General features: G+C 49.6%; 1 protein-coding gene, 1 long non-coding RNA gene and 1 pseudogene across 3 annotated transcripts in view; all 3 read left to right on the top strand.

Annotated features, from left to right (window-relative positions):
• Positions 1-5,318: 5,318 nt before the first annotated feature.
• LOC145540396 (lysozyme-like protein 6) lies at positions 5,319-9,327 on the top strand. Its single transcript, XM_081574960.1, has 4 exons — positions 5,319-5,340; positions 6,453-6,611; positions 7,519-7,597; positions 9,162-9,327. Exons 1-4 carry the CDS (start codon positions 5,319-5,321, stop codon positions 9,229-9,231), a joined length of 330 nt encoding a protein of 109 aa, XP_081431086.1. The 3' UTR covers positions 9,232-9,327.
• Positions 9,328-10,439: 1,112 nt separating this feature from the next.
• The window catches only part of LOC145543175 (RAD52 motif-containing protein 1-like), a 211,682-nt pseudogene continuing 204,087 nt past the window's right edge, over positions 10,440-18,034 (top strand). The window contains exons 1-2 of the transcript XR_014080520.1: positions 10,440-10,535; positions 10,920-11,098. The product of XR_014080520.1 is annotated as an RAD52 motif-containing protein 1-like (transcript). The remainder of the gene's footprint in view (positions 10,536-10,919; positions 11,099-18,034) is intronic.
• Positions 13,226-14,543, top strand: LOC145543178 (uncharacterized). The gene is made up of 4 exons (XR_014080527.1): positions 13,226-13,326; positions 13,873-13,974; positions 14,079-14,270; positions 14,348-14,543. It is a non-coding gene; the product is annotated as an uncharacterized LOC145543178 (long non-coding RNA).

Raw genomic sequence — 18,034 nt, 5'->3', positions numbered from 1 at the left:
TGTTTTATGTTTTGGTGAAAGCTTAATGGCTCTTGCTAGGCACTATTTTGAAGTCCAGACAGGCTTTGAGCAGATAAGTATTTAGGTAAGAGAAAAGACGAATTAATTAACTCTTCAGAGCTTTCCTCTTAGGTAGCCTGAAGGCAATAGATTTGAACACAATGAGATATCATTTGCTAGTAGTGGTGAGCATACAGTTTCTTATTTTTGTGTTCCTATTCTTGGTTCTGGAAGTATCCATGGATTAGTACAGTATTTACCTCAGCTGTAAAAAGCTGAGGAATTGTTTGTAATATTGCAAAACTCACATTACACATTACTCTTATGTTTTCATATATGTCTAGACTTTAGACGTAATATAATACTAATTCTTTACATTGGCAACAAGATGGACATTAAATGTTAGACTTCTGAATTTTGACATTTTAATTTGAAAAGTTACTTTAAGTTTTAAATTAAATTTATAATTTAAATAAAATTTAAGTTAAAACTCAAAGTTACTTAGTAAAGTGTAGTTAAACTTTCAAAGAGTAAAATAAAATGGATCTCTGTAATTTTGATATAAAAACTTAACATACATTCATTCTAATTTGTATTTTGACTTTTGAGAAAATAATTTTATTTGTTTATTTATTTTTGACTGTGCTGGGTCTTTGTTACTGCTCAGGCTTTTCTGTGGTCTCGGCAAGTGGGAGCTACTCTCTAGTTGCAGTGCACAGACTTCTCATTGCGGTGGCTTCTCTTGTTGGGGAGCACAGGCGCTAGGGTGTGGGGGGCTCAGTAGTTGCTCCCAGGCTCTAGAACACAGGCTCAGTAGTTGTGGTGCACAGGTTCAGTCGCTCCATAGCATGTGGGATCTTCCCGGACCAGGGATCGAACCCCAGTCTCCTGCCTTGGCAGTTGGACTCTCTACCACAGAGCCACCAGGAAAGCCCTTGACTTTCAAATTATTAGATACTTTTCAATATTTTAAAGAAACTAACTTTTTGGAAAACAAAAAATTAATACATTTTTTAAAATAAATTCATATTTTTGATAAAAATATATTAAAATTATGTACTTTGAATATAATTATGTTTTTAATTCTTAAATATATTTAAAAGTCTTGATAATAGTAATATAGCTAGTGTTTGTGCTGAAAGGAAGATAGGAAAATAAATTTCATGGAAGAGTTTTAATCCGTTATGAATTATGTATATGCTTATTATTCATCCCAACATTACTAGTCCATTAACAGAACATCCAGACATGTGGAATAAAAATTAAATTCATTGATCTTTGACATTTTGCTAACTTTCAGTCATATATTAATATAAGCCATAGCCTCATATGGGCTTCCCAGGCAGCGTTAGTGGTAAAGAATTCGCCTTCTAATGTATGAGATGCAAGACACATGGTTTGAGCCCTGGGTCAGGAAGATCCTCTGGAGTAGGGAAGAGCAATCCATTCCAGTACTCTTGCCTGGAAAATTCCACGGACAGAGGAGCCTGGCAGGCTACAGTCCCTGGATCCGCAGAGTCAGACCCAACTGAGCACACATACACACACATAGCTTTATACACATTTTAAAATTTTATTCTTTTAAAGGAATGTTTTTCAGAATATGAGGATAGAAAATATTTTATTTAACAGCTTGTTAGCTTGATTTATAACTTGAAAATGTTTATTTAGGCAAGTGATACATGGCGTCCATGTCTTCTTGCCCCAGGCTACAACACCCAGACTTTATTCATGGGTCCCAGGTTGGATGTGCCAGTGCCTTGAGTGGGTAGGGATCCATCCAGGGCTCATGTCTGCCACAGCTGGGGATGAGTGGGGCTGGAGGGTCCCTATGGTCCCCTTAGGAGTGCTGCCATCATTTCCTCTAAGACTTCATGCTGCAAGGAGACCCTCGCCTGCAGGCCCAATTTTCAGCATGTAGCCCTGGACTATGGAAGCCTTTCCTGTCATCCAGGGCTCTAATTCTGCACAGGTGAGGTTACTTGGATCATCTGAAGTTATCTGGGTCATCCGTTTTGGCCACAAATAGTGAAGTCGCTCAGTCGTGTCCGACTCTTTGCGACCCCATGGACTGTAGCCTACCAGGCTCCTCCGTCCATGGGATTCTCCAGGCAAGAATACTGGAGTGGGTTGCCATTTCCTTCTCCAGGGGATCTTCCCGACCCAGGGATCGAACCCGGGTCTCCGGCATTGGAGGCAGACGCTTTAACCTCTGAGCCACCAGGGAAGTTCTTGGCCACAAATGGTGCTGCATAAAGTGATACCCAGAGAATGCCCTCCTCCCAGGGTTCAACCTCCACCAGAGCTTCAGAATTGATGCTTTCAAAATGTGGTGCTGGAGAAGATTCTTGAGAGTCCCTTGGACTGCAAGGAAATCAAACCAGTCAATCCTAAAGGGAGTCAGTCCTGAATATTCATTGGAAGGACTGATGCTGAAGCTCCAGTGCTTTGGCCACCTGATGCGAAGAGCTGACTCATTAGAAAAGACCCTGATGCTGGGAAAGATTGAAGCCAGGAGGAGAAGGGGACAACAGAAGATGAGATGGTTGGATGGCATCACTGACTCAATGGACATGAGTTTGAGCAAGCTCTAGGAGATGGTGAAGGACAGGGACGCCCGGCGTGCTGCAGTTCATGGGGTCGAAAAGAGTCGGACATGACTGAGCGACTGAACAACAACAAAACTTCTGCTGTCTTTACATCCCAAGATGCAATGTGCTGCTGCCCCGCTAGGGAGGTAAGTCCAGAGACGGAGGGTACAGGGCATCACTGCCCACTTAGAAAGCTCCTCCTACTTCCTTTCTGGTAGACTCTATCACCCTGTCTCAAGGGTGAAGTGAGCATCAGTAACAAAACTTTCTCTTGCCTCCTTTTTGCTATGCTTCTGCTGCTAAGTTGCTTCAGTCGTGTCTGACTCTTTGCGACCCCATGGACTGTAGCCTGCCAGGCTCCTCTGTCCATGGGATTCTCCAGGCAAGAATACTGGAGTGGGTTGCCACGCCCTCCTCCAGGGGACCTTCCCAACCCAAGGGTCGAACTTGTGTCTTTTATGTTTCCTGCATTAGCAGGCAGGTGTCTTTTTTTTTTTTAAACCACTAGCGCCACCTGGGAAGCCCTTCCTTTTTGCTATAGTTGGTGGAAATGTCTCCTAGACTTTCTTGGTGACAAATGACATTAAGATGTGTGTCCTTCATGGGGAGGTGACATGTTGTCAGGTCACCATTCCATGGATGGTTAACTCCATCCTACCTCTACTAAGCAGGTCTCTTTTGGTTGTATGGGTGACAGAAACTCAACTCAAACATGTTTATACAAGAAAGGACATTTATTGAATCACAGGGTTGCAGGAAGGGCAAAAGTGAGTTTAGGCTGCAGAAGTGGTGGATGCTTGGACAAGAGTCCTGTCTGGACTCTGCTCCCTGTTCAAGGAGGCTTATTCTCTCAGATGGGCTGTATCCGCGAGATTCCAAGCAGTCTCAGGCCCCACACCTGAAGGCTTCCTGTGAGAAGCTGAGCCTCGCCATTTAGTTTCAGTTCAAGATACATGGGTTGGGGCATGCACAAACCCTCTCACCTGGAGGGCAGGGCCCTGTGACCGGCAGACCACCTAAAACCCATGGGAGAAGGAGTTCCCTCAAAGGTGTTACTGTGCACAGAAGCGAAGGAGGTAGTCAGACAAAACAATGCGCCCTCTCTACCCTGTCCCACCAGTGGTCTTCATCACAGTTGTCACCAATCCCTCCAGGCCCATCTGCCGCTTCTGCCTCAGGTTTGGCCTCAAGACTGAGCCAGTTTGCATGGTTAAGACCAGAGTATTTCCAGGAGAGTGATAACATCACAGAACTGGGGTTCCAGAAGGTGGGGGTGGCTGAGTGCTCCCATCTTCTTTAGAACATGGAGAGCAGTGAGCTGGGTGGGGCTAAAGGATAGTCCATGAGGAAGAGGAGGCTCCCACCCAAAAGGCTTTGTTCTATAGATTCTCACAGAAAGCCCTGGGCAGGCTGGGACCTGGGGTCAGCGAGGGATAGGAGAGAGGTAAGTTTCGGGAAGGGAGGTTGGGGTGCACCTGCCCGAACCACCGTCTTCCCTGGGGAACCCCAAGAGGGACTTTCAGGGGCAGAGATGGAGCTCCCTGCTTTCCAAGGCTCAGTGATATCTGTCACTGGAGGATCCCACTGAGTCAGGGCCAAGTAAGGTTGTATGAGACACACTTATACTAAAAAAAATAACCATCGTTTGTCTGAAATTCTAACGTAACAGGACATGCTGTAATTTTATTTACTAAATCTGGCAACTGTAGGGTGGGAGAGAGAAGCAAAAGAATGGTCACAAGCTCAGGCTGCTAAGGAGTGAGTCTCAGGAGACAGAATAAAACATCCATGAGGAGACAGACTGTCTGGGTAGCCATCTTGTCCAAGAAACTGCCAGACTCATGAAGCCAGTGGATGGAGGAACCTTCAGGAACATACACCTAGTTAAGGAAACACACACACACACACACACACACGAGGCTTCCTAGGTGGTGTAGTGATAAAGAATCCACCTGCCAATGCAGGAGACACGGGTTCGATTCCTGAGTCAGGAAGATCCCCTGGAGGAGAAAAGGACAAGCCACTCCAGGATTCTGGCCTGGGAAATCCCATGGATGAAGGAGCCTGATGGGCTAAGTCTATGGGGTTGCAAAGAGTTGAACACGACTTAGGGGCTAAACAATGACAGCAGCAGTGTGACCACAGGGCAAGATGTTTTCCCTTCCTCCTTTTCCATTTCCAGCAAAGGGACATGTATCCATTCTCCCCCAAATTCCCCTCCTGTCCACATTACACTGAGCAGAGTCCCCTGCGCTATACAGTAGGTCTTCGTTGGTTATCCATTTTAAATATAGCATGTGTATGTATATGTTCATCTCAAATTCCCTAACTATCCCTTTCTGCCCACCCCTCACCCCCGCCATCCTTCCCCCCTGGCAACCATAAGTTCTTTCTCTAAGTCTATGAGTCTGTATCTGTTTTGTAAATAAGTTCATTTCTATCATTTCTTTTTAGATTCTGCATATAACGGATATCATAAGATATTTCTCCTTCTCTGACTTACTTCACTCCATATGACTGAGGTTAAAATGCTGTCTGGTTTCTCCACTGTATCGTTCCTGTTTTTCTCATGCAACTAAGATGCAATCTGTGGGGAGACACTTTAGGCCCATGAACATACTTGGTTCTTAACTAAGCTTCCCACTCCCTCCGATTTAGCACCCACTGATGATTCTTTCTTGCTCAGATCCATCTATGATGGTTTCAGGATGGTGATTTTTCAACTTCATGCCTACCTCCACATTTATCCGTCAGCATTTTCTTGTCAGAAAGAGACCCCCTTGATCCCCATTACGTACCCATTTGTCTATCTATTACTGTTATGAACTCATGGATGCCTATATCACTCAATGGGTTATCATCATTTGATAGAGTGAAAGTTATCACAGATAATAACTATCATCATTTATTTTGATGGCCAAATTGTTCTAGATTATCTTGGAAACCATTATTCATTGGTTTCACAGATATGATACCAAAGCACATGCAACAAAAGAAAAAAATACATAATTCGGTTTTCATCAAATTTTAAAACTTTTGTGTTTCAAAGAAACACCATCAAGAGAGTGAAAAGTGACCCATAGAATATGAGGAAATATTTGCAAATTATGTATCTGATAAGGTTCAGAGTATATGAAGAATACTTACAACTCAATAATGAAAAGACAAAAAACCCAACTGAAAAAGTGGGCAAAGGATATGAAAAGACATTTTGCCAAAGTCATACAAATGGCCAATGAGGATGTGAAAAGACAATCAACATTATTAGCCATCAGGAAAAGGCAAATCAAAATCATTATGTGATACCACTTCACACCCATTGGGATAGCTTTGATCAAAAAGACAGTTAATAACTGTATTGGTGAGGATGTGGAGAAGTTGGAATCTTCATACATGGTTGATCAGAATGTAAATTGGTACAGCCACTTTGGAAGTTTAGCAATTCCTCAAAAGTTTAAACTTTAAGTCCCCATGTGACCCAGCAATTCCACTGTTTGGTATATATCCCTAGGAATGGAAATATTTGTCCACACAAAAATTTGTACATGAATGTTCACAGGAGCATTACTCCTAACAACCAAAAAGTAGAAACAACTCAAATGTCCACAAACTGATGAATACATAAACAAATTGAGATATATCCATACAGTGGAATATTAGTCAGCCATGAAAAAGGAATCATGGTTGGCTGAACGGACTGAAAGATGAGAGGAGAAGCTGATGGATGCTTCTGTCCTGCCAGCCCCATCTAGCTTCTCAGGCCTTGTTCCTTTCTTCTGATTCCTCGTCCCTTTCTCCTCCGTCTTCCTTCTCCCTCAGCTTGGCCACCCCCTCTGAAAGCCCTCTTCTCCCTGTTCTAAGGGCTGTGCCTGGCTTTTGTAGAGAGTGACTTCAACATAACAAAGGTAAATGAAAACACAGATGGCAGCTTTGACTATGGCATCTTCCAGATCAACAGCCACTACTGGTGCAACGATTACCAGAGTCACACGGAAAACATTTGCCAAGTGGACTGTCAAGGTCTGGCGAGGGCCCCAGGGTGGGAGAGGTGAGAGAGATGACCAGGCTCTACTCACGGGACTTCCCTTCCCATGCACAGCCTGGGGACGCCCCCAGAGGGATGGCTCAAGGAATCAGGGAATTCCTTTACTGAGCAGGGGGTTTGACTGTGTCCCTGAATGCCCACAGGAGGTTCTGCAGGGTGCTCTCAAGATCCAGAAGGCTTTGCACAGCCAGTAGAGCAGAGCAGTGCAGCAGCCAACATTTACTGAGTGTATTACATACTTGGTACTTTGCACACATAGCTCATTTTACCCAACTTGCTATGTGATAGAAACTAATATGATCCTCACTTTACAGATGAGCAAACTGAGGCTCATAGAATCAGTGCCAAATGCCACACTGGTGTCCCTGAAGACTCAGCTCTTGCCAGAAAGTAGTGCTGTCTTTGGCTAATGGTCTGACCGAAGGTCAAGTGCAAAGTCCCCACCTCAGGGCTAATCCAGAAGATTCCACAGGTCCATGACTCTGTGATGAAAAGGAGACCTCATCTCCTCCTTTGAACTCTGATGAATGGCCCTCGGCTCTTCACTTGAAGAGCCTCGCTCCCTGGGCAGGACTTTACCTTGGTCTCTGTGCGGCCTGTTTTGTCTTTTCCTTTCCCTAGAAACCTCCACACTTGGGATGAATCACCATCCACTAGGGAGTATGGCAGTAAACAGACCCAAATCTCTGTCCTCCTGACCCTCCCGCCTCTACTCCCCAGCCACCCCCAACCTCCACCAGCCATTGTATGGATGTCCAGATGGGCCTCTGTGCCTTGCCTCAACTGGAAGTTCTCAGCCGCTGGGTGGGAGGTGCCTTGCAAGGAGAGCTAGTTTTGGGGACTGTCCCCGGCGCTTTCATGGGTACTCTTTCTCCCTTTCAGAACTGCTGAGCCCCAATCTTCTTGCAATTATCAACTGTGCAAAAAAGATTGTGTCCGGAGCAGGGGGGATGAAGAACTGGTGAGGAGGAAACTTTGGGACGAAGTTAGTGGGCAGAGCCTTAAGAACGATGTAGTGACAGAGAAAGGGACCGTAGGTCAGGACCTGACCTTCTCTAAGTCTAGAAAAATGGGGGCTGTGGCAGGAACTCTGACTTAGTAGCACCTGGGATCTAGCTCTTTCTCTGATGCTGTATTCAGAGAAACTTTTTGGGTTGCAGTAAAAGAATGACTTTAGCTAGCCGGGAGTAGGGGGATGTGGCGGGGAGGGGTGGATTTATGCTGAGAGGACAAGGTGTCTTGCTGGGCCTACACAGGGGTGCAGTTAGGCCTCAGGAAAGGGATGGAAGTAGGGCTGGGGACTTTCCCTGGCAGGTTTCTGCTTCTCTTGGTGCCTTGGCCTCACAACTCCCTCTGCAGACCAGCTTTCTCTAATCTACAGTCTACCAGACAGACTATGTCTGCCCTGAATCTATGGGCTAATGTCCTAAATGACCATAGAGACCCACAAGGCTCAGTCCTTGTCCAGATAGAGGATCTGTTGGGTTAGCTTGGACCTGGTGACCCGGCTCCATTCAGCTGTAGGGATGGAAGCAATTAAGCAACATAAACATGGCTGCCATGGGACCCTCTCTCCATAATTGGCAGCAACATTTCTATAAAAAAGAGTGTTGTTCATCAGCTGGATGAGTGTTGCTCATTATCTAACATTTCTAAGCCTCAAACTGGGTATATAAACAATGTAAATGGCTGCCTCTACTGGAAACTGAAAACAGAAGGACTTAAGTGCCTTGCACGCTCCAAAGTGAAGTGAAGCGTTAGTCATGTCCAACACTTTGCGACCCCATGCACTAGCCCGCCAGGCTCCTCTGTCCATGGAATTCTCCAGGCAAGAATACTAGAGTGGTTTGCCATTCTCTTCTCCAGGGGATCATCCCAACCCAGGGATCGAACCTGGGTCTCCTGCATTGCAGGCGGATTCCTTATCATCTGGGCCACCAGGGAAGCCCACATGCTCCAAAAACACCATCCAAAAGAAGGGGCACTGGGGCTTCCCTGGTGGTCCAGTGGCTAAGACTCCATGCTGCCAAAGCAGGGAGCCCAGGTTCAATCGCTGGTCAGGGAACTAGATCCCACATGCCGCAACTAAGACCCGACAGAGCCAAATAAATAATACTTTTTTAATGAATGCACATAGCAACTATTTGAAAAAAAGAGAGAGAGAGGAGGGGGTACTGACGACTGTTAGGGCTGACCCTTTCTGGAGGGAAAGTCAATAGTTATACCTGGGATCTTTTTTTTTTTTCCCCAGTAATTCTCAGCCCTGTAAAAAAGTGCTCTCCCCCTTCAGAAAGGGTTGACGATTTGAAAATGTGGAAGTATACTAAGTAGGGGGAAAGGGCAAACACTATGGATGACAGAAATTAAAGGAAGAATCAGAGGGGCCATAGGAGGACCCAATAGAGAGCTGGGAATGGAGCTTCTGGGTGTTGCTCTGCATGGAATACTCACGGAAAGCTGGGTCATGTGTATGAAGAAGCAGCTGCTAAGTAGGAAGCAAGAACCACTCCTCTTTCTCTCCACAGGGTAAAATGGAGGTTGCACTGTGCTGGCCGGCCCCTCTCCTACTGGATGACAGGCTGTCACCTGGCATGAGGACTCACCTGGCAGGGAGTCATTCCAGAAAACTCCTCTCCTCACTCGGGAATTCTTCAATTCTTCTTCCTCTTGCCTCCACTTCATGTTATTTTCTTCCCTTCCCATTTACAAACAAAACTGACCAGATCCCCAGGAATAAATGGTTTTCTAGGGCTTCCTCCTTGTTCCCATCCGGGCCCAGGTCCCTGGATCCTGTCATTTGCAAGCCAAGAAGACCATGATGAAAGAAGCTTCTCTATTTTTTGGAATTATTAAACTATTCCTTGTGCAAAGAATGTGATAATTTATTCATGATTAATTCCACCTATATTTGAGTACCTAATAGATTACGAGTGTGTGCTAAGTCCTAGAAGAAAGATGATAAATGGTAACTATTGTTCATGTGGTGATCATAATCCAGCTGGAGAAGGAGAGACATCTATGAACAATGGATACAATGAATAAATGGACACATACAATAAATGCAAGAATAATGAAATGTATAATAAAATCTGTAGTTATTGGTTTGAAACAGTATCAAGATCCAAGTTATTCCTCTAAAGTCAACTATTTTTGAAGTAAAGAGCTCAGAATTAGGTAATGAGTGAGGTTAAGGCTCTGATATATCTAAGTGGAGAAAGTCGAGGTAGGGGTGCCAGGTAATTTGGGGGTACTTTAGGAAAATGGGCTAGAAACCAGCTTTTTAAGGATTTCAAACTAGATTGTTGATGGCTTTTATGATGTATACCTTGATTTGCATATTTAAAACTCATGAAAACAAACACTCCTAAGTCTAAGTGTTGCATCTTTTGGTGGTCATTTCCCACAGAATCGGGAAATCTAAATTTTTTAAGTTCGGTAGGTAGTTACTGGTAAATACTTAGTACTCTAGTCTTCCCTGGGAGTCTGAAGATGAAGCCAGCTGCTATCAAGTTCGCACCATTCGATTCAGTAAACTAACCCTTTGGACTCTATCCACTGAATACGCTTGTGTAGAATCACTAAACTCCAAGGTATCCGCGGCTACGGAGCTACGGAAGCAGAACTAGAGGCAGAGACCCGCCCGGAGAGGGCGGGGCGAAGAAGAGGTCCGAGCACCGCCCTCGTCTCACTCCCCCTGAGCTGGCCCCGCCCTCTCACGCGCGCCTTTTAAAAAAAGCGCGGGCACGCCGTGCGCAGGCGCAGTGCGGCTTGCTCGCGAGCCGCGCAGGCGCGGTGACTGTAGGATGGCGGAGTTGGTACCTTTTGCGGTTCCCACAGGGCGTGACAGAACCTTGCTGGTGTGGGAACTGAGCTCTGGACCCACGGCCGAGGCTTTGCAAGTGAGCCAGGCCGGGGTGGAGGCAGGGATGGAGAAAGCCGCCTCGTGCCCTAGTAATTGGGAGCCATGGGGCCCTGCTTCAGCAACTCTCTTTCCTGTGGTCTTCGCTGAGAGGAATCTTAGTTCTAGAGCCGACCGGAGCTGTCAACTCACCCCTACAGAGTTTTGAGAGATACTTCCCAGCAGGCCTTACACTGCCTCCTAATGCTTCTCGAAGCTTAGGAGTTCGGAGGGAAACTTGTTTGTGAAATGAGAAGTGTTCGGAGTTGCAGGCTCACCACCGTTGCCTGTGGCGAAGGGCTGGGGGGAATAGAAGGGAATGGGCAGTTTGGTTTCCTGGGCATTGAAATTTCCTGCTCTTACTTAGCGTGGGACCACCCTACAGCATTCTCTGTTCACAGCCTTCTCCCAGTTCGGCCTTCTGTATTCGGAAGAGTCTTCCCAAACGCAGCAGTGGCCCGTCCTGGATTCTATGCCATCATCACGTTTTATTCAGCGAGGGATGCTCACAGAGCCCAAAAGGCATGCAACCAGAAGCACCTTTTCCAGAAATCTCCAGTGAAGGTGGGTCCAAATGTGGAATTCCTCGCTCTGCTGGGATGAAGTGCAGAATTTAAAACGAATAGGCCAACGTTTATAAAGCACTCTGGTTTACAGAATGCATTCAGATGCATTGCTCCACTTACCGCCCCCCACAGCTCCCCATTTCTCTCCCCATCCCATTGCTTTTCTCTTTTCTTTTTTAAAGAAACTCAAACCCAGGATGGTTAACTGACTTAAGGTTCATGACAATAAATATGGAAACTAGAGGTCAAACCCAAACTTATTGATGTTAAACCCCATGTCATTTTATGCTGCCCCTTAATTTAAAAAATCTTCACAAGAGTTCTCTATAGTTACTTTTATATGAATTTTAAATGTGTGAGCTTGACAAAGTCTTTAGTCAGTTGTAACATAAAAGATGCTTTATCATTATTCTCAAACTGCCTATTCAGAACTCCCTTCAGTTTCCAGAAAATGGTTAAAATATTCTTTAGTGCATGATTATTCTAAAATATTGGAGAAGGCAATGGCAACACACTCCAGTACTCATGCCTGGAAAATCCCATGGACGCAGGAGCCTGGTGGGCTGCAGTCCATGGGGTCGCTAAGAGTTGGACACGACTGAGCGGCTTCACTTTCACTTTGCACTTTCATGCATTGGAGAAGGAAATGGCAACCCACTCCAGCGTTCTTGCCTGGAGAATCCCAGGGATGGGGGAGCCCGGTGGGCTGCCGTCTGTGGGGTCACACAGAGTCAGACATGACTGAAGCGACTTAGCAGCAGCAGCAGCATTCTAAAATATGGTTATTCCATAGTAACATGCCAGCCAGTTTTACCTCCCCAGAGCCCCAGAATGAATGTTTCATTATGTGCCTCCATTCAGCCACCATTCCTTTTTCAAGGATTTTTTCAATTCCTCTGAATAAGTGAGTAAGGCTTAGATTTCCCAAGCCTTTCACTTTATAACTGTGTGTCTCCTCTGGTTGGCTGCTTCTTTTTTTTTTCTTTTTAATTTGGCTGAGTCGAGTCTTAGTTATGGTGCCGGGGCATGTGGGATCTTAATTCCCTGACCAGGGATTGAACCCATGTCCCCTGCTTTGCACAGTGGAGTCTTAACCACTGGATCGCCACGGAAGTCCCCCTGGTTGGTTTTTTGATCTGGCTACTTCCCACTGACCTTGCTGCCTATTTTTACCCATATTTCTTTCCTCACTGGTTTGACACGGGTCGGCGCCTGGGGGGCGGGGATCATGTGAGCGGCGAGCAAGGGTCGGCGCCTGGGGGGCGGGGGTCAGGTGAGCGGCGAAAGCGGGTCGGCGCCTGGGGAGCGGGGGTCACGTGAGCGGCGAGCACGGGTCGGCGCCTGGGGGGCGGGGGTCAGGTGAGAGGCGAGCACGGTTCGGCGCCTGGGGGGCGGGGAACCTGTGAGCGGCGAGCGCGGGTCGGCGCCTGGGGGGCGGGGGTCGTGTGGGCGGCGCGCACGGGTCGGCGCCTGGGGGAGCGGGGGTCAGGTGAGCGGCGAGCACGGGTCGGCGCCTGGGGGCGCCGGGGTCAGGTGAGCGGCGAACGCGGGTCGGCGCCTGGGGGGCGGGGGTCATGTGAGCGGCGAGCGCGGGTCGGCGCCTGGGGGGCGGGGGTCGTGTGAGCGGCGAGCGCGGGTCGGCGCCTGGGGGGCGGGGGTCGTGTGGGCGGCGAGCACGGGTCGGCCCCTGAGGGGGCCGGGGTCGTGTGAGCCGCGAGCGCGGGTCGGCGCCTGCGGGGCGGGGGTCGTGTGGGCGGCGAGCGCGGGTCGGCGCCTGGGGGAGCGGGGGTCAGGTGAGCGGCGAGCACGGGTCGGCGCCTGGGGGGGCCGGGGTCAGGTGAGCGGGGAACGCGGGTCGGCGCCTGGGGGGCGGGGGTCATGTGAGAGGCGAGCGCAGGTCGGCGCCTGGGGGGCGGGGGTCGTGTGAGCGGCGAGCACGGGTCGGCGGCTGGGGGGCGGGGGTCAGGTGAGCGGCGAACGCGAGTCGGCGCCTGGGGAGCGGGGGTCACGTGAGCGGCGAGCACGGGTCGGCGCCTGGGGGGCGGGGGTCAGGTGAGAGGCGAGCACGGGTCGGCGCCTGGGGGGCGGGGATCATGTGAGCGGCGAGCACGGGTCGGCGCCTGGAGGGCGGGGGTCGTGTGGGCGGCGCGCACGGGTCGTCGCCTGGGGCGGCGGGGGTCAGGTGAGCGGCGAGCACGGGTCGGCGCCTGGGGGCGCCGGGGTCAGGTGAGCGGCGAGCGCGGGTCGGCGCCTTGGGGGCGGGGGTCGTGTGAGCGGCGAGCGCGAGTCGGCGCCTGGGGGGCGGGGGTCGTGTGGGCGGCGAGTACGGGTCGGCGCCTGAGGGGGCCGGGGTCAGGTGAGGGGCGATCGCGGGTCGGCGCCTGGGGGGCGGGGGTCGTGTGAGCGGCGAGCGCGGGTCGGCGCCTGGGGGGCGGGGGTCGTGAGGGCGGCGAGCACGGGTCGGCGCCTGGGGGGGCGGGGGTCAGGTGAGCGGGGAACACGGGTCGGCGCCTGGGGCGCGGGGGTCCTGTGAGAGGCGAGCGCGAGTCGGCGCCTGGGGGGCGGGGGTTGTGTGAGCGGCGAGCGCGGGTCGGCGCCTGGGGGGCGGGGGTCGTGTGGGCGGCGAGCACGGGTCGGCGCCTGGGGGGGCTGGATACATTGGCTCTTCACTAGCCAAGCTCCCTGCCTTTTCCTCTCCTCCTTTTCCTTCCCCTCATCCTCTCTTGCCTCCCCTCCCCAACCCTTGGACTTCCTGGCTGCCTCAACCACCAGGAACAAGGCCATTGAAAAGTCTGAACAAGACGAGGGCTGCTCGCTGAGTCCCCAGGCAGGGCACGAGCTAATCCAGATGGAAAGCCACCTGCCAGTCCCACGGTAAACATGGTGCCGGGGCCAACCCACCCTCCCCTAGGTGGTCCTCAGGCTCCGCTCCACTTGCTTCCCCAGGATCAATTTCTCCTTCCTGTTTCTCCTTCCAGCTCTTTGGACGACTGGTGGCTGTGTGTGCTTGACCCTTGACCTGGGCCAGAGCTAGGGACATGGGCAGATCGGCTGGTCCTGACCCGCGTCATGCATTTGTTGTCTTGGTATCAGATATTAGTGTTAATCAAAAGGCTTTCACAGGACTTCCCCGGTGGTACAGTGGACACGGGTCCACCTGCCAATGCAAGGTACGTGGGTTCGATCCCTTGTCCAGGGAGGATCCCATATGCCTTGGGGCACCACAGCTACTGAGCCCTCAATCTAGAGCCCGTGAGCTGCAACTGCCGAACCTGCACGCCCTAGAGTCTGTGCTCCACAACAAGAGAAGCCACAGTACTGAGAAGCCCCCGCACTGCAACGAAGAATAGCCCCTGCTTGCCACAACTACAGAAAGGACTCACACAACAACGAAGACCCAGCCCAGCCTCCCAAAATAAATAAACAAATACATATTTTAAAAAGGCTTTTACAGCTATCATTTCATTTAATGTCGGCACAAAGCAGCATCAGCCATAAGGGGTAAAAATAGAGACGATATCAAAAATCCATAGAACTTCAGACCTAATGGGCCCTTTCCCACTTTACAGATGAGGAGGCTGAGGCCCACAGTGAGCAGCAGCAGCTGCAGCAATAACCTCCTGACTCTGGGGCCAGTATTGGGCAGGATCAGGGGGACTTCTGAAGTATGATGACTTGCTGTTTCCTGAAACATGGTTCTTCGTTTTGTGAAATTTATTGAGGGGTTCTAGTTCTGTTCCAATTTAAAAATTAAACTTAAAAAAATGAAATCATTTCACAGAGGATGGTCAAATATCCAAAAAGGGATAGGTGGTCTTTATAAATCAGATAAGCAGGGGATTCTCTCAAGGGCCACTGGCTAGGACTCCACATTCTCACTGCTGAGGGGCTGGGTTCAATCCCCGGTCAGAGAACTAAAATCCCGTAAGCCATGTGGCATGGCCAGGAAAAAAAAAAAAGTCAGATAAACAGAGTCCTTGGGCAAGTACTGCCTTGGGAGTTAGAGCCAAACAGCCAAGTTAACTTTCTTCTCCAAGTCTCATTCATGAAAATGAAACAGAAACAAAAATTTCTCTATTGGTGTCTCTCGAAGAGAGAGAGAGAGATTACATACACAGAACTTCTACTATATTCCAGGCACTGTGCCAGGCCCTGGGGATGAAGCAGTTAATAAGGCAGGCCCAGTCCTTGTTCCTAAAGCATGAAAGACAGATAAACAAGTCATCACTATTCGGTGTGATGAAGCTGACAGCTCTGGGCCCCAGGCGGCTGAACTCGGTGGTGGGGAAACAGGGGTAGGAGAGCAGGAGGACTTTTCCCTGCATCCCTTGTTGTGGCTTTTGGATTCTGCATCATGTAAATGCATTGCTTACCCCCTAAATGAATACAATTTAAAATAGAATAAAAATTAAGTGTAATGAGGGTTAACAAGGGGTAAGTACAGGCTGCTGATGGGAACCGTGTTGGTGATGTGAGCAGACCTGGCTGAGGGGAATTGAGACAAGACTGCAGATAAGTGATAGCCCAGCTTCGGCCTGAAGCTTCATGGGTTCTTGGCCAAATGAGGGTATGAGGGGATGGGAGATGCAAGTGTCAATAGAAATGCTACGGCATGGGGTGATAAAACCAACCTTGCAGGGTCATCGGGAGCGTTACAGGGTGTTTCTAGAAAGTGCTTGGCACACAGGATATGTTTAATGTATTATAGCCACTGCTTTTATTTAATTTTATTTATTTATTTATGGCTGTGCCAGGTCTTTGTTGCTACACGGGCTTTTCTCTAGTTGTGGCAAACGGAGGCGACCCTCTAGTTGCTGCAGGAGGGCTTCTCATTGCAGTGGCTTTGTTTGTTGCAGAGCACAGGCGCTCAGGCTTCAGTAGTTGCAGCTCCTGGGCTCTAGAGCATGAACTTAATAGCTGTGCCACACAGGCCCAGTTGCTCTGCAGCATGTGGGATCTTCCCGGACCAGGGATGGAACCTCTGTCCCCTGCATTGGCAGGCAGATTCTTAATCACTGGACCACCAGGGAAACCCACCATTGCTGTTATTATTCCCCAGTTATGGTTGCTGCCATTGGCAGGGGCTAGGGAAAAGGGGCCCTCATGCTGCCATTGACTCTGATACACTCCTGGGTGTCTGGGGGTCTCCTGGCAACAGATACTAGGCACTGCTGCAGCGTGGTTTGGTTTATGAGGATCCAGCCCCAGGGGCAGGAAAGCACAGAGAAGGCCTGAGTTCAGGGTGCTGTGTTTGTGGGGAGGCCATGGCTCTTCTAGAATCTGCTCCTCCTCAGACACAGCACCAAAACCAATCCAAGCTGTCTGACCAGGGGACGGCTGCCCAGGTTGTTTCATCTCATGTCACAGAGCAGGAGACCTTCCCAAGCTGGGAAGAGAAAGGACTCTGCCCCCTCCCAGCCGCAGGCCCAAGGTAGTACATAGCATAGCAATTCGAACCAGTGTTGTGAGCATGAGCGATGCACGAATGAATTCCTCATCCTCACAGCCACCCTCCCAGGAGCGAGGTACTACAATTACTGTCCCCATTTCACAGATGAGGACACTGAGGTGCACAAGGGTTAAGGAACCTTCATGAGATCACGTGATCAGACTTTGACATCCCCCCCCCCACCCCGAGGCGGCCTCTTAGCCACTTGCTGGCTCCAAAGCAGAGCCCCCTCTACCTCAAATGTTCTCTGCTTGCCTGCTTAGGTCTCCCCTGCACAGGAAGGAAACCATTTCCTCCATCTCAGGAGAGCCCAGTAAGAATAACCAAAACCTTCTTTGCATCCCGGACATAGAACCCACGATGACATCAATAAAATTGTGAACATCTGATTTCCAGGGAGGTCGGATGGTCAGGAGGTGACGCCATCAAGATGCAGGATGGGGTGGGGGTGCAAGGCTCACTCAGGGGCGCTCCCTTCAGAATCGGGCCCTGAAGGGTGGGATAGCCTGAGCCCAACAGGAAGTGCTTCGCTCAGGAGGGGTTCAGCATGTCTCCACTGGCTGGGGGCCAGAGAGGAAGCGCCTTGACCCTAGGGAAGCCATGCTGGTTACCCTGTCCCCTCTCTCCTCAGTAGAAGGTGGGAGTTAGATCTTATTATTATTATTATTATTTTGGCTGCACCGCTGGGGCATGCAGGATCTTAGTTCCCTGACCAGGGATTGAACTCATGTCCTCTGTAGTAGAAGCATGGAGTCTTAACCACTGGACTGCCAGGGAAGTCCCAAGTGGGACTCACATCTTAACCTACCATTTTATCATGGCTTCAGCAGATGTCGCTGGCCACAGCCTCCAGCTCCTGTTTGACTACATAAACCTCTGACCTTCAACCCCTAAGGGCTCATGAAGACCTCTCACCTCTGTGTTCCTGCTCCCTCCTCTCCCTGTACTCCCTTGGCTCCCATTATTCATGCCTGAGTGGTGATTATGAGCACATATCCTTTCTTCCATTCCAGACCCTGGACAGGGGGGCCCATACAGCCTAGTACGTGGTAGCTGCATCTCACTGTCTCCTGAGGTAGGTCTTTGACTTCTGACCTTTAGACGGAAGAAGACGGCCTCTGTGAGCAGCCAGACCCCAGCCTTGTAGTTAGGATGGGTGTTCTTTATTGATGGACCTTTCTGTTGCATAATTTCTCCATCATCTGTACAACGGGGTAGTAATAGTAACACCTTACCTACAGCGTGAGGATGACATTCGTTAATATGAGAGCTTAGAACAGAGTCTGGGTTGTTGCGGCTCCAAAGAAGCGTTAGCTGCTACTATTATGATTATTATCATTGCTGTTCTTGTAAGACTCTGTCCTCCGGATTTCTGGACAGCCCCTCTCGCACCACGTCAGTCAGCCCCGCCAGAGTCTCCCTCCCTGAGGCCCTACCTGTGTCTGCTCTCTGTCTTTGTCCTCCGTTCCTCCTCCTCCTCTCTCC

This window comes from Giraffa tippelskirchi, chromosome 3 (genome assembly GCF_054371585.1).
Source record: "Giraffa tippelskirchi isolate mGirTip1 chromosome 3, T2T-mGirTip1v1.2.pri, whole genome shotgun sequence".
NCBI classification, from domain to species: domain Eukaryota; kingdom Metazoa; phylum Chordata; class Mammalia; order Artiodactyla; family Giraffidae; genus Giraffa; species Giraffa tippelskirchi.
Note: the sequence above shows the minus strand (reverse complement) of the source record. Positions and strands in the feature narration are given on the sequence as shown.